The sequence below is a fragment of the Pseudophryne corroboree genome, chromosome 4 (genome assembly GCF_028390025.1).
Source record: "Pseudophryne corroboree isolate aPseCor3 chromosome 4, aPseCor3.hap2, whole genome shotgun sequence".
Classification (NCBI taxonomy): domain Eukaryota; kingdom Metazoa; phylum Chordata; class Amphibia; order Anura; family Myobatrachidae; genus Pseudophryne; species Pseudophryne corroboree.
The window spans coordinates 819,257,750-819,272,478 of NC_086447.1; the positions used below are offsets into that span (position 1 = coordinate 819,257,750).

The 14,729-nt window shown below is 46.8% G+C and overlaps 1 protein-coding gene across 1 annotated transcript in view; it reads left to right on the forward strand.

The window, feature by feature from the left end:
- XPO1 (exportin 1) overlaps nucleotides 1–14,729 on the forward strand; it is a 232,646-nt gene that overhangs the window by 112,994 nt on the left and 104,923 nt on the right. The window contains exons 5-7 of the mRNA XM_063918496.1: nucleotides 13,885–13,946; nucleotides 14,037–14,081; nucleotides 14,181–14,362. Coding sequence (XP_063774566.1) covers nucleotides 13,885–13,946; nucleotides 14,037–14,081; nucleotides 14,181–14,362 — 289 coding nt within the window. The remainder of the gene's footprint in view (nucleotides 1–13,884; nucleotides 13,947–14,036; nucleotides 14,082–14,180; nucleotides 14,363–14,729) is intronic.

Genomic DNA, 14,729 nt, shown 5'->3' on the forward strand with positions numbered 1-14,729 from the left:
ATGCTCACGGAGGACCCGTGGCCTCTACCTCTAAGAAAGGACCTGCTCCAGCAAGGGCCTTGTCTGTTCCAAGACTTACCGCGGCTGCGTTTGACGGCATGGCGGTTGAACGCCGGATCCTGAAGATCCCTACCCTGGTCAAGGCCAGGAAAGACGTAACCGCAAAACATTATCACCGCATTTGGCGAAAATATGTTGCGTGGGGTGAGGCCAAGAAGGCCCCTACAGAGGAATTTCAACTGGGTCGTTTCCTCCATTTCCTGCAAACAGGACTGTCTATGGGCCTAAAATTAGGGTCCATTAAGGTTCAAATTTCGGCCCTGTCGATTTTCTTCCAAAAAGAACTGGCTTCAGTGCCTGAAGTTCAGACATTTGTAAAAGGGGTACTGCATATACAGTCTCCTTTTGTGCCTCCAGTGGCACCTTGGGGATCTCAATGTTGTGTTGAGTTTCCTAAAGTCACATTGGTTTGAACCACTCACCACTGTGGACTTAAAATATCTCACATGGAAGTGACGAGTTAGCCCTGGTTTCAGCCAGGCGGGTGTCAGAATTGGCGGCTTTATCATATAAAAGCCCTTACTTAATATTTCATTCTGAAAGGGCAGAATTGAGGACTCGTCCTCAAATTTTCTACCTAAGGTGGTTTCTGCATTTCACATGAACCAACCTATTGTGGTACCTTCGGCTACTAATGACTTGGAGGATTCCAAGTTGCTTGACGTGGTCAGGACCCTGAAAATACATGTTTCCAGGACGGCTGGAGTCAGAAAATCTGACTCGCTGTTTATCCTGTATGCACCCAACAAACTGGGTGCTCCTGCTTCTAAGCAGACGATTGCTCGTTGGATTTGTAGTACAATTCAGCTTGCACATTCTGTGGCAGGCCTGCCACAGCCAAAAATCTTAAAATGCCCACTCCACAAGGAAGGTGGGCTCATCTTGGGCAGCTGCCCGAGGGGTCTCGGCTTTACAACTTTGCCGAGCAGTTACTTGGTCAGGAGCAAATACGTTTGTAAAATTCTACAAATTTGATATCTTGGCTGAGGAGGACCTGGAGTTCTCTCATTTGGTGCTGCAGAGTCATCCGCACTCTCCCGCCCGTTTGGGAGCTTTGGTATAATCCCCATGGTCCTTACGGAGTTCCCAGCATCCACTAGGACGTCAGAGAAAATAAGAATTTACTTACCGATAATTCTATTTCTCGTAGTCCGTAGTGGATGCTGGGCGCCCATCCCAAGTGCGGATTGTCTGCAATACTGGTACATAATTATTGTTACCAAAAAATTTGGGTTATTGTTGTAGTGAGCCATCTTTTCTAGAGGCTCCTCTATTATCATGCTGTTAACTGGGTTCAGATCACAAGTTGTACAGTGTGATTGGTGTGGCTGGTATGAGTCTTACCCGGGATTCAAAATCCTTCCTTATTGTGTACGCTCGTCCGGGCACAGTATCCTAACTGAGGCTTGGAGGAGGGTCATAGGGGGAGGAGCCAGTGCACACCAGGTGATCCTAAAGCTTTCTTTAGATGTGCCCAGTCTCCTGCGGAGCCGCTATTCCCCATGGTCCTTACGGAGTTCCCAGCATCCACTACGGACTACGAGAAATAGAATTATCGGTAAGTAAATTCTTATTTTTTTATTTTCAGTGAGTCCTGCTGGCAACAGGCTCACTGCATCGTGGGACTAAGGGGAGAAGAAGCGAACTCACCTGCGTGCAGAGTGGATTGGGCTTCTTGGCTACTGGACATTAGCTCCATAGGGACGATCACAGGTTCGGCCTGGATGGGCTCCGGAGCCGCGCCGCCGGCCCCCTTACAGAGCTAGAAGAGCGAAGAGGTCCGGAGAAATCGGCGGCAGAAGACGTTCCTGTCTTCAAATAAGGTAGCGCACAGCACTGCAGCTGTGCGCCATTGCTCTCAGCACACTTTACACTCCGGTCACTGAGGGTGCAGGGAGCTGGGGGGGAGTGCCCTGAGACGCAATAAAACACTGTAAAAACCTTATATGGCTAAAGAAATGCATCACATATAGCTCCTGGGCTATATGGATGCATTTAACCCCTGCCAGTTTTCCTGAAAAAAGCGGGAGAAAAGGCCGCCGTGAAGGGGGCGGAGCCTTTCTCCTCAGCACACAAGCGCCATTTTCTTTCACAGCTCCGCTGGAAGGACGGCTCCCTGACTCTCCCCTGCAGTCCTGCACTACAGAAACAGGGTAAAACAGAGAGGGGGGGCACTATTGGCAGCTAATATATAAATACAGCAGCTATAACAGGGAGTAACACTTATATAAGGTTATCCCTGTGTATATATATATATATATATATATATATATATATATATATATATATATATATATATATATATATATATATATATATATATATAGCGCTCTGGTGTGTGCTGGCAAACTCTCCCTCTGTCTCCCCAAAGGGCTAGTGGGGTCCTGTCCTCTATCAGAGCATTCCCTGTGTGTGTGCTGGGTGTCGGTACGATTGTGTCGACATGTATGAGGAGGAAAATGATGTGGAAGCAGAGCAATTGCCTGTGTTAGTGATGTCACCCCCTAGGGAGTCGACACCTGACTGGATGGTCGTATTTAAAGAATTACGTGACAATGTCAGCACTTTGCAAAAAACTGTTGACGACATGAGACAGCCGGCAAATCAGTTAGTGCCTGTTCAGGCGTCTCAGACACCGTCAGGGGCGCTAAAACGCGCGTTACCTCAGATGGTCGACACAGATACTGAATCCAGTGTCGACGGTGAGGAGACAAACGTAATGTCCAGTAGGGCCACACGTTACATGATCACGGCAATGAAGGAGGCATTGAACATTTCTGACACTACAAGTACCACAAAAAAGGGTATTATGTGGGGTGTGAAAAAACTACCAGTAGTTTTTCCTGAATCAGAGGAATTAAATGAGGTGTGTGATAAAGCGTGGATTTCCCCCGATAAAAAACTGCTGATTTCTAACAAATTATTGGCACTATACCCTTTCCCGCCAGAGGTTAGGGCACGTTGGGAAACACCCCCTAGGGTAGATAAGGCGCTCACACGCTTATCAAAACAAGTGGCGTTACCGTCTCCTGATACGGCCGCCCTCAAGGAACCAGCTGATAGAAGGCTGGAAAATATCCTAAAAGGTATATACACACACTGGTGTTATACTGCGACCAGCAATCGCCTCAGCCTGGATGTGCAGTGCTGGAGTGGCTTGGTCGGATTCCCTGACTGAAAATATTGATACCCTGGATAGGGACAGTATTTTAGAAAAAGACACCGTCTTTTCAAACTCAGTCCTTTCGTTCCTATAAGAACAAGCGGGCAAAAGGCCACTCATTTCTGCCCCGGGGCAGAGGAAGGGGAAAAAGACTGCACCAGGCAGCCTCTTCCCAGGAGCAGAAGCCCTCCCCCGCTTCTGCCAAGTCTTCAGCATGACGCTGGGGCTTTACAAGCGGACTCAGGCACGGTGGGGGCCCGTCTCAAAAATTTCAACGCGCAGTGGGCTCACTCGCAAGTGGACCCCTGGATCCTGCAGGTAGTATCACAGGGGTACAAATTGGAATTCGAGACGTCTCCCCCTCGCCGATTCCTGAAGTCTGCTCTTCCAACGTCTCCCTCCGACAGGGAGGCAGTATTGGAAGCTATTCACAAGCTGTATTCCCAGCAGGTGATAATCAAGGTACCCCTCCTACAACAGGGAAAGGGGTATTATTCCACGCTGTTTGTGGTACCGAAACCGGACGGCTCGGTGAGACCAATTTTAAATCTAAAATCCTTGAACACTTACATAAAAAGGTTCAAATTCAAGATGGAATCACTCAGAGCAGTGATAGCGAACCTGGAAGAAGGGGACTATATGGTATCTCTGGACATCAAAGATGCTTATCTCCATGTCCCAATCTTCCCTTCTCACCAGGGGTACCTCAGGTTTGTGGTTCAAAACTGTCATTATCAGTTTCAGACGCTGCCGTTTGGATTGTCCACGGCACCCCGGGTCTTTACCAAGGTAATGGCCGAAATGATGATTCTTCTTCGAAGAAAAGGCGTCTTAATTATCCCTTACTTGGACGATCTCCTGATAAGGGCAAGATCCAGGAAACAGTTGGAGTTCGGAGTAGCACTGTCTCAGGTAGTGCTACGTCAGCACGGGTGGATTCTAAATATCCCAAAATCACAGCTGATTCCAACAACACGTCTACTGTTCCTGGGGATGATTCTGGACACAGTCCAGAAAAAGGTGTTTCTCCCGGAGGAGAAGGCCAGGGAGTTATCCGAGCTAGTCAGGAACCTCCTAAAACCAGGCCAAGTGTCAGTGCATCAATGCACGAGAGTCCTGGGAAAAATGGTGGCTTCTTACGAAGCAATTCCATTCGGAAGATTCCATGCAAGAACTTTTCAGTGGGATCTGCTGGACAAATGGTCCGGATCGCATCTTCAGATGCATCAGCGGATAACCCTATCTCCAAGGACAAGGGTGTCTCTCCTGTGGTGGTTACAGAGTGCTCATCTTCTAGAGGGCCACAGATTCGGCATTCAGGATTGGATGCTGGTGACCACGGATGCCAGTCTGAGAGGCTGGGGAGCAGTCACACAGGGAAGAAATTTCCAGGGCTTGTGGTCAAGCATGGAAACGTCTCTTCACATAAATATTCTGGAACTAAGGGCCATTTACAATGCCCTAAGTCAAGCAAGGCCTCTGCTTCAGGGTCAGTCGGTATTGATCCAATCGGACAACATCACGGCAGTCGCCCACGTCAACAGACAGGGCGGCACAAGAAGCAGGAGGGCAATGGCAGAAGCTGCAAGGATTCTCCGTTGGGCGGAAAATCATGTGGTGGCACTGTCAGCAGTGTTCATTCCGGGAGTGGACAACTGGGAAGCAGACTTCCTCAGCAGACACGACCTCCACCCGGGGGAGTGGGGACTTCACCCAGAAGTCTTCCAAGTGATTGTAAACCGTTGCGATAAACCAAAGGTGGACATGATGGCGTCCCGTCTCAACAAAAAACTGGACAGATATTGCGCCAGGTCAAGGGACCCTCAGGCAATAGCGGTGGACGCTCTGGTAACACCGTGGGTGTACCAGTCGGTGTATGTGTTCCCTCCTCTGCCTCTCATACCCAAAGTACTGAGAATCATAAGAAGGAGAGGAGTAAGGACTATACTCGTGGCTCCGGATTGGCCAAGAAGAACTTGGTACCCGGAACTGCAAGAGATGCTCACGGAGGACCCGTGGCCTCTACCTCTAAGAAAGGACCTGCTCCAGGGACCTTGTCTGTTCCAAGACTTACCGCGGCTGCGTTTGACGGCATGGCGGTTGAACGCCGGATCCTGATGGAAAAAGGCATTCCAGATGAAGTCATCCCTACCCTGATCAAAGCCAGGAAGGATGTAACCGCGAAACATTATCACCGCATTTGGCGAAAATATGTTGCGTGGTGTGAGGCCAAGAAGGCCCCCACAGAGGAATTTCAACTGGGTCGTTTCCTGCATTTCCTGCAAGCAGGACTGTCTATGGGCCTAAAATTAGGATCCATTAAGGTTCAGATTTCGGCCGTGTCGATCTTCTTCCAGAAAGAACTGGCTTCAGTGCCTGAAGTTCAGACGTTTGTCAAGGGGGTACTGCATATACAGCCTCCTTTTGTGCCACCAGTGGCACCTTGGGATCTCAATGTAGTTTTAGGGTTCCTAAAATCACATTGGTTTGAACCACTCACCACTGTGGAATTAAGATATCTCACATGGAAGGTGGTCATGCTGTTAGCTCTGGCGTCAGCCAGGCGTGTCTCAGAATTGGCGGCTTTGTCATATAAAAGCCCTTACCTAATTTTTCATTCAGACAGGGCAGAATTGAGGACTCGTCCTCAATTTCTCCCTAAGGTGGTTTCAGCGTTTCACATGAACCAACCTATTGTGGTGCCTGCGGCTACTAGGGACTTGGAGGACTCCAAGTTGTTGGACGTAGTCAGGGCCCTGAAAATATGTTTCCAGGACGGCTGGAGTCAGAAAATCTGACTCGCTGTTTATTCTGTATGCACCCAACAAGCTGGGTGCTCCTGCTTCTAAGCAGACGATTGCTCGTTGGATTTGTAGTACAATTCAGCTTGCACATTCTGTGGCAGGACTGCCACAGCCAAAATCTGTAAAAGCCCATTCCACAAGGAAAGTGGGCTCATCTTGGGCGGCTGCCCGAGGGGTCTCGGCTTTACAACTTTGCCGAGCAGCTACTTGGTCAGGGGCAAACACGTTTGCAAAATTTTACAAATTCGATACCCTGGCTGAGGAGGACCTGGAGTTCTCTCATTCGGTGCTGCAGAGTCATCCGCACTCTCCCGCCCGTTTGGGAGCTTTGGTATAATCCCCATGGTCCTTACGGAAGTCCCAGCATCCACTAGGACGTCAGAGAAAATAAGAATTTACTTAACGATAATTCTATTTCTCATAGTCCGTAGTGGATGCTGGGCGCCCATCCCAAGTGCGGATTGTCTGCAATACTTGTATATAGTTATTGTTACAAAAAAATCAGGTTGTTTATTGTTGTGAGCCATCTTTTCAGAGGCTCCTACGTTTATCATACTGTTAACTGGGTTCAGATCACAGGTTGTACGGTGTGATTGGTGTGGCTGGTATGAGTCTTACCCGGGATTCAAAATCCTTCCTTATTATGTACGCTCGTCCGGGCACAGTATCCTAACTGAGGCTTGGAGGAGGGTCATAGGGGGAGGAGCCAGTGCACACCAGCTAGTCTAAAGCTTTTACTTTTGTACCTAGTCTCCTGCGGAGCCGCTATTCCCCATGGTCCTTACGGAAGTCCCAGCATCCACTACGGACTATGAGAAATAGAATTATCGGTAAGTAAATTCTTATATGTATATATATATATATATATATATATATATATATATATATATATATATATATATATATATACATATACATATACATATACATATACATATATATACAGGTTGAGTATCCCATATCCATATATTCCGAAATACGGAATATTCCGAAATACGGACTTTTTTGAGTGAGAGTGAGAAAGTGAAACCTTTGTTTTTTGATGGCTCAATGTACTCAAACTTTGTTTCATACACAAAGTTATTAAAAATATTGTATTAAATGACCTTCAGGCTGTGTGTATAAGGTGTATATGAAACATAAATTAATTGTGTGAATGTAGACACACTTTGTTTAATGCACAAAGTTATAAAAAATATTGGCTAAAATGACCTTCAGGCTGTGTGTATAAGGTGTATATGTAACATAAATGCATTCTGTGCTTAGATTTAGGTCCCATCACCATGATATCTCACTATGGTATGCAATTATTCCAAAATACGGAAAAATCCCATATCCAAAGTACCTCTGGTCCCAAGCATTTTGGATAAGGGAGACTCAACCTGTATATAGACTCTCCCAGTAAGCCCACAGCACCTGTGGCCAATCAGGAACCACCTTGGGTAGCATTCTCAAGTATACTGAATACGCTTGTGACACGTCTTACGCCCCCTGTGGGACCTCCTGTACCATTGAAGCCACATATTGTCCCTGTAGTTAATCCGCCCTGGGCGGACACTCTGTCTACCCAGATACAAGAATTAAATCCAATCTTTGGTTAGACAAAAGTCTACCCCACACCCCCCCTGGGGGTAAAGGGGTCATCTAAGCGGGCCGCTTCCTCCTCACAATCCACTAATATTTCAGATAATTCTTCTTATGATGATGGGGAATATACTGATAAGTCAGACACTGATACAGTCGCTTCTGATGAGGAATCTACAACCCAAGTTGATGTTCCTGACCTAGTGGAGGCTATTAAGCTGATTCTACAAATTGATGAGAGAGATCCCACTACTGCGTCTAAGAAACCTGATAAATTCAAACGTCAGAAGGTTTCTAAAGTAGTCTTACCATGTTCTGACCATTTAATTTACATACGTCTGGACTCCTGGTCGTCTCGAGGATAGAAATTTTCCCTGTCTAAAAAGATGCTAGCTCGTTATCCTATCCCTGCGGAGTTGAGTAACAAGTGGGAAACTCCACCGCCGGTGGACTCTCATGTCGCCTGTCTTGTGGTGGTATCTGCTGTGCATGTCACCACTGTCACCTCACTGAAGGAAGCGACAGATAAGCACGTGGAGGGATGCCTGAAGTCTATTTACTCTTACCTGTGCTGTACATAGCAGCTTCCTGGGCCGCAAAAGGAATTGAAGCATGGGTTCAGGCATTAGAGGAAGAGCTGCCTCAGGATATTTCTGACACTGCCAGACAATATCTCTCCTATTACCACAGCCTCCCACTATATTCAGGAGGCGTCCTCTGAGGCAGGTGTAATGGGCGGCCAAGGCGTCTACTACGTCTATACTGGCTCGCCGAATTCTGTGGTTGACATCCTGGAAGGAGCGCCTTGACTCCAAAAAGACCTTGGAGATGCTCCCTTTTAAGGGAGACATTCTTTTTGGGGAATATCTGAATAAGATTGTGACTGACTTGGCGACTGCTAAGACTGCGTCTTTCCCAAGTACTAATCCTTCTGCACCGAAGGCAAAGAGTACTTTTCGACCTCCAGGGAAAGTAAAGGGTCAGGCGTACCCGAGACAGGCTCATGCTTCCTTAACAATCCTGGGCCGCCTGTCAGCCTGTTTCCAAACAAGACAAGCCTGCTGTATGACTGGGTGGGCCTCCCCTTGGGGGACCCGAGAGTGGGAGGCCGACTTCTGCAGTTCGCCCAGGCCTGGTTAAAGACCACTGGGAGCGGGAAGTTGTCTCTCACGGGTACACAATCTTTCAAGAGACATCCCCCTTGCCAGTTCTGCTTGACGGTTATCCCTTCGGATCCGTTAAAAGCGCAAGCTCTACACTTGGTTGTGCAATCCCTCCTGGACACAGAAGTGGTAGTGCCAGTACCTCTCTCCCAGAGAGGCAGGGGATACTGTTCGACCGTTTCTAGTTCCGAAACCAAATGGGATCTTCCGGCCTATACTCAACCTTAAATCATTGAATAAATTTGTGAGTGTCCAAATTCCGTATGGAAACTGTGCTCCATTGTACTGGCCATGGAACCCGAAGACTATATGGTATCCCTGGACATACATGATGCTTACCTGCATATTCCTATTGCCATATTGCATCAACAATATCTGCGTTTTGCTATTGGCAACCTCCATTATCAATTCCAGGCTCTGCCATTTGGACTGGCCACGGCCCCTCAGATCTTCACCAAGGTCATGGCCGTGATAACGGCCCTTCTCCGCCGTCAGGGAATCAGGATCCTGCCGTATCTGGACGACTTGTTGATCCTGGCGAACTCCCAAGATGTTCTCAGTTATCTGGAACTGACGGTCCAATTCCTACAAGCCCATGGGTGGGTCATCAACTGGAAAAAGTCCTCGCTGGTCCCTGCTCAGAGCATGGTGCACCTGGGGGCACAGCTGGACACAGTCGACAGCTGTTTTGGTCTCCAGAGAAAGTCCTGAAACTTCAGGACAGGATCAGATACTTCCTTTCTTGCCCAAGAGTGTCAATACACTTGACGATGCAAGTACTAGGCCTCATGGTGTCTGCTTTCGACATGGTGGAGTACGCTCAATTTCATTCCCACCCTCGGCAGAGGTTAATCCTTTCCAAGTGGGACTGCCTGCCCATCGGATCAGGTCTCAAATGATCTACTTGACTCCGGAGGTTTGTCTGTCACTGAGCTGGTGGCTACGGGACCAATAGTTGAGCAGGGGCCGTCCTTTCTGGATCTCAAACTGGGTCCTACTGACAGCGGACGCCAGTCTACGGGGTTGGGGCGCAGGGTTGGAGCACCACTCTCTCCAGGGTCGGTGGACCATGGAGTATTCTCTCCTCCCGATAAAACATTCTGGAATTGCGGGCAGTGTTCAATGCGTTGACGCTTGCCCTGCTTCTGATACAGAACAGGCCTGTTCAAGTACAATCAGACAACGCCACCACAGTGGCGTACATAAATCATCAAGGGGTCACTGGAAGCCGCATGGCAATGCTGGAAGTCTCAAAAATCCTTTTATTGGGCGGATGCCATCTGCCAGCAGTATTGGCAGTGTTCATTCCAGGAGTCCTCAACTGAGAAGCGGATTTCCTCAGTCATCAGGACGTACATGCCGGAGAGTGGAGTCTTCATCTGGAAGTCTTTCAACTCCTAGTGGACAAGTGGGGCCTACCAGATGTAGACCTGATGGCGTCTCAACACAATCACAAGGTTCCGTTCTTCGTATCAAGGACAAGGGATCCTCAAGCAGCGTTCATGGACGCACTGGCAATTCCATGGGATTTTCAGCTACCATACGTGTTCCCTCCAGTGTCACTCCTTCCCGGGGTAATACGGAAGTTTAAGCAAGAAGGACTGCTACTTCTAGTCGCTCCAGCGTGGCCCAGACGGCATTAGTTCTCAGACCTGCAGGGTCTACCGAGCGTCCTCTTCTACTTCAACGCCCTCACCGCCTCGTTCAGGACCCTTGTGTCTACCCGGACCTGGCCAGACTGGCTTTGACAGCGTGGCTCTTGAGGCTTTCGCTCCTGAGGACCTAAGGATTCTCCGAGGCGGTTATTCAAACTATGTTGAAGGCCCGCAAACCGGCTTCTGCACGGATTTATTACAGGGTCTGGAATTCTTACTTCACCTGTGTGCTGCTAAGAATTATGATGCATACTCGTTCAGAACTTCCAGACTTTTGGCTTTTATGCAATAAGGCCTAGACTTAGGCCTTCGTCTGGCCTCCCTCAAGGTTCATATATCTGCCTTGTCGGTGTGGTTTCAGAGGAAAATTGCGTCTATTCCTGATATTCATACTTTCACTCAGGGTGTTTTACGGATTCAGCCTCCCTATGTCCCTCCTGTGGCTCCATGGGTTCTGTCTGTTGATTTAAATGCCCTGCAAGAGTCTCCATTTGAGCCTCTTGAGTCTGTGGACCTTAAATGCCTTGCGCTTAAGGTCGTGTTTCTGCTGGCTATTGCCCTCTGCTAGGAGGGTGTCGGACTTAAGTGCTTTGTCCTGTCGTCCACTGTTTTTGATTTTTCACAGTGACCGGGCAGTTCTTAGAACTTGCCCCAGTTACCTACCTAAGGTGGTGTCATACTTCCACCTTAACCAAGAGATTGTGGTTCCGGCTTTTATCTCTTCTGATTTGTCCTCCAAAGAACGGTCTTTGGATGTTGTACGGGCTCTCTGTATGTACGTGGAGAGGACTGCCTCTATCAGGAGGTCAGATACCCTTTTTGTACTTTTTGGCTTTAACAAACGTGGCTGGCCTGCGAATAAACAAACCTTGGCCAGATGGATTAGAATAGTGATTGCACAAGCCTATGTGCAAGCTGGACTCCCAGCTCCTGCTGCTATCAAAGCCCATTCTACTCTGTCTGTTGGACCTTCTTGGGCGGCCTTCCGAGGCGTGTCCGCTGAACAATTGTGCAAGGCGGCTACGTGGTCCTCAGTGAACATGTTCATTAGGTTCTATGCCTTTGATACTTCTGCCTCCCAGGATGCTTCCTTTGGACGCCGGGTTCTTGTGCCCACTACGGTGCGTACACTCCCATGAGGAACTGCTTTAGGACACTCTCTCCCCCCCCCCCCCCCCCCCCCCCGATGTATTTCCTGTGGAACCCAGTATACCCCGCTGCACAAAAGTAGGTTTATGGTAGACTTACCATAGTTAAGTCTCTTTCTGTGAGGTACACTGGGTTCCACAGGGCGCCCACCCTGACGCACTTAGCTTCTTTGGGTTTGTATGGCATTAGCCGCTGGTCCCTTCTCCTGTCGTGAGAATGTAGTTCTATGTGACTAACATCTGCCGTCTTTTACCTGCTACTTCTTTGGACTGGTTAACGAAACTGCGCTCCAGTGTCCGGAGGCGGGGTTATAGAGGAGACGTTGCAATGCATCCTGGGAACAGTCAAAGCTTTAGCCTGTTGGTGTCTCGGATCAAAATCCAACTTTACACCCCAATGTATTCCCTGTGGAACCCAGTGTACCTCGCAGAACGAGTTTTAACTATGGTAAATCTGCCATAAATCTCCCTTTTTTAGGTCCCTATGAAATATTGAGGTTTGAGAGTAATGTACACTTGATGGTACTTTCGTGTTAGTGTTATGACATAAGCCACTGTGTAGTTGAACTTTAAGACCCCACCTTTGACCTTTGTGACCCACACCCCTGTACACAATGTAGATGGGTTGGACGGATCACTCCTTCGCAGAATCAATAGTTCCTGGTTCTGTGTTGGTGGTTTATTTGTCACAGCCATGGGATGGTCAAATGTGACTTGAATGGTCCTGCTCCTCAAGAGGAACCAAACATGCTTTGTTGTGGAACCAAAGTCTCTGCAGTCTCCGATACAGAGTCATCATTTCTTATCTCTGCAGGCTGGCATCTGTAGGCACAATTGTCCAATCCCATTTGGGAAGATGGGTTTCTCTACTAAGAGTTTCTCTTCAGCAACACCACTAGGCTAGGGTTGGTGTATGCACCTGCACTGCCACTAACACAAGGTACTATCCTCCCAGAAGCGTCATGCAATATAGGACCGATTAAGTTGTCCAAATCCGAATGCTTCCAGATATTTTCTCAGATGCTAATGGGTATGAAGGAGTGCTTAGTTACATCAGAAGCTTACAACTGTTATTACTTCAACCACTAAAGAACTTGTATAATAAACAGTTTAAGTTAATTCCCAAGGCTATGTGGCCAAACCACAGGGTAGATCTCTGAACTGTGTCCTTTGACAGATTACTGAATGGCCCTCTGAATGCCAACTTCCTGGTACCTTAACTTGTAACGGACTATATGGAGTCCCTAATATAGCTGTAGGTGTTTATTTACGGAGCATTGGTTTGTAAAATCCGGCACTTCTGGTCTTATATTAAAACAATATTTAAAAGGACAATACTTTTACACTTCTAAGTTTCATTAGTAAAAGCATTGCCCTTTTAAATATCGAGCATAAACGAGATCACAAGCGCTGTTTAACAACCCGAAACTTTGTAATTAAACACCGTAGTCATTACTTCCTTCTGTAATGCTTCTTATCCCCAAATCTGAAGATTAATTGTGTCTCAGAATAGCAGATATTTTCCTACTTCATGTTTCCCTGGATGGAGAGGAACCTTGTTATACAGTCTGCGTTTTGCCTGATTTGAGACCTAGATTATTGCCTGGCCATGCCTGCTTACCCATTTGTTTATCTCTGTGCTGGGCAAAGGAGTAGTCCGTGGAAAAAGTTTCTTGCATATTCTTCGTAAAACAAAAGCGCAAACTGTAAAAAACATATCTACATCCTAGGATTTTAGCCAGAATTGTCTTTTTACACCCATGCCGAGAGTCTGGATGTGTTGAGACCCGCGTTGGTGACTGCATCACTCGGCTTGTTCGCTGCTGTAGTTTAGTGTGGTCCTGTGAAGTTAAGCACATTCACTGGGTTTCCATCCATGGTTTCCAAACCTTTTATATAACCCGTGTGCCCTCCGTGAGCATTAACGGAGTACTTGGTGCTGGCAGAGAGCGCGAGAACACTTCAGTTATTACATGAAAATGAAAGCTGAATACAGTAAAGTTTGCTGCCTGAGCATACAACTGAAAAGTGTTTACTCTATCAAACTAAAGAAACTGAGCATCCATTGGTGGAGGCTAATAGAGGGGAGGAACTTAGAATTCAAACATGTTTGAAGCTTTTCATTTAATGCCTTTTCCAGCACCCTCTATACCGCCAACTTCAGCAGTGTCCTGCAAAAGTGGATTGCTTTCAGTTGTTCTAAACAAAGGGTGTTTGTAATACTTGTTTTATGAATTCCAAGTTTGTTCTCCCTTTAACTCCTTATTGGACGTACTTGAAAATGTATTTCTGATCTTTCCATGTTAGGCATAAAGAAATATGTTGTTGGACTGATAATTAAGACCTCTTCAGATGCGACATGTGTTGAGGTAAGTACGCACCTGTAAAGACACCTAGAAATTGGTATTAAGTGAAGCCGGACTGTAAAAACCTTGCTGTAATTTGTGTTTCTCTTCTAGAAAGAGAATGTGTACATTGGTAAACTGAACATGATCCTTGTTCAGGTGAGTTGCAAATAAGTGTACAAAGATTGGTGTTGAAGGCTTTGTAAATGACATTTCAGCACATTAACCATATCTAATGAAATGCCGTGTAACTTGCAGATCCTGAAACAGGAATGGCCTAAGCACTGGCCCACATTCATCAGCGACATTGTAGGAGCCAGTAAAACCAGCGAGAGTCTCTGCCAGAACAACATGGTCATTTTGAAACTTTTAAGTGAAGAAGTTTTTGACTTTTCCAGTGGACAAATCACACAAGTAAAAGCCAAACATTTAAAAGACAGGTAAATATATGCAAATATTTCAAATGGAATAATAATCTGTTAAAAATGTTCTGTCCCGCCATTTGGTCATGTTTTTCCTTTTGTTGGGGGGGAGGAGCGGTTTGTTCACTTAACTATAGTACTCTAATAGTGAGTGTTCTTTATGTACAAATAGTTGTTTGACAGCCACAGTGATTTCATTGCATATATGGGTTCCATGAAAATATCTTAAATAATGGCATAAACCATAATTTAAAGCCTGATTTTATAACTTGCATTTAGTTGACTTGTAAAACTAAATGAGCTTTACTGGGAAACTATTGGTTAAAATAATCCTCCTAATTCCAGGTCCTTTTCTTTGAAATCTATATGGATTTGTTTGGTAATT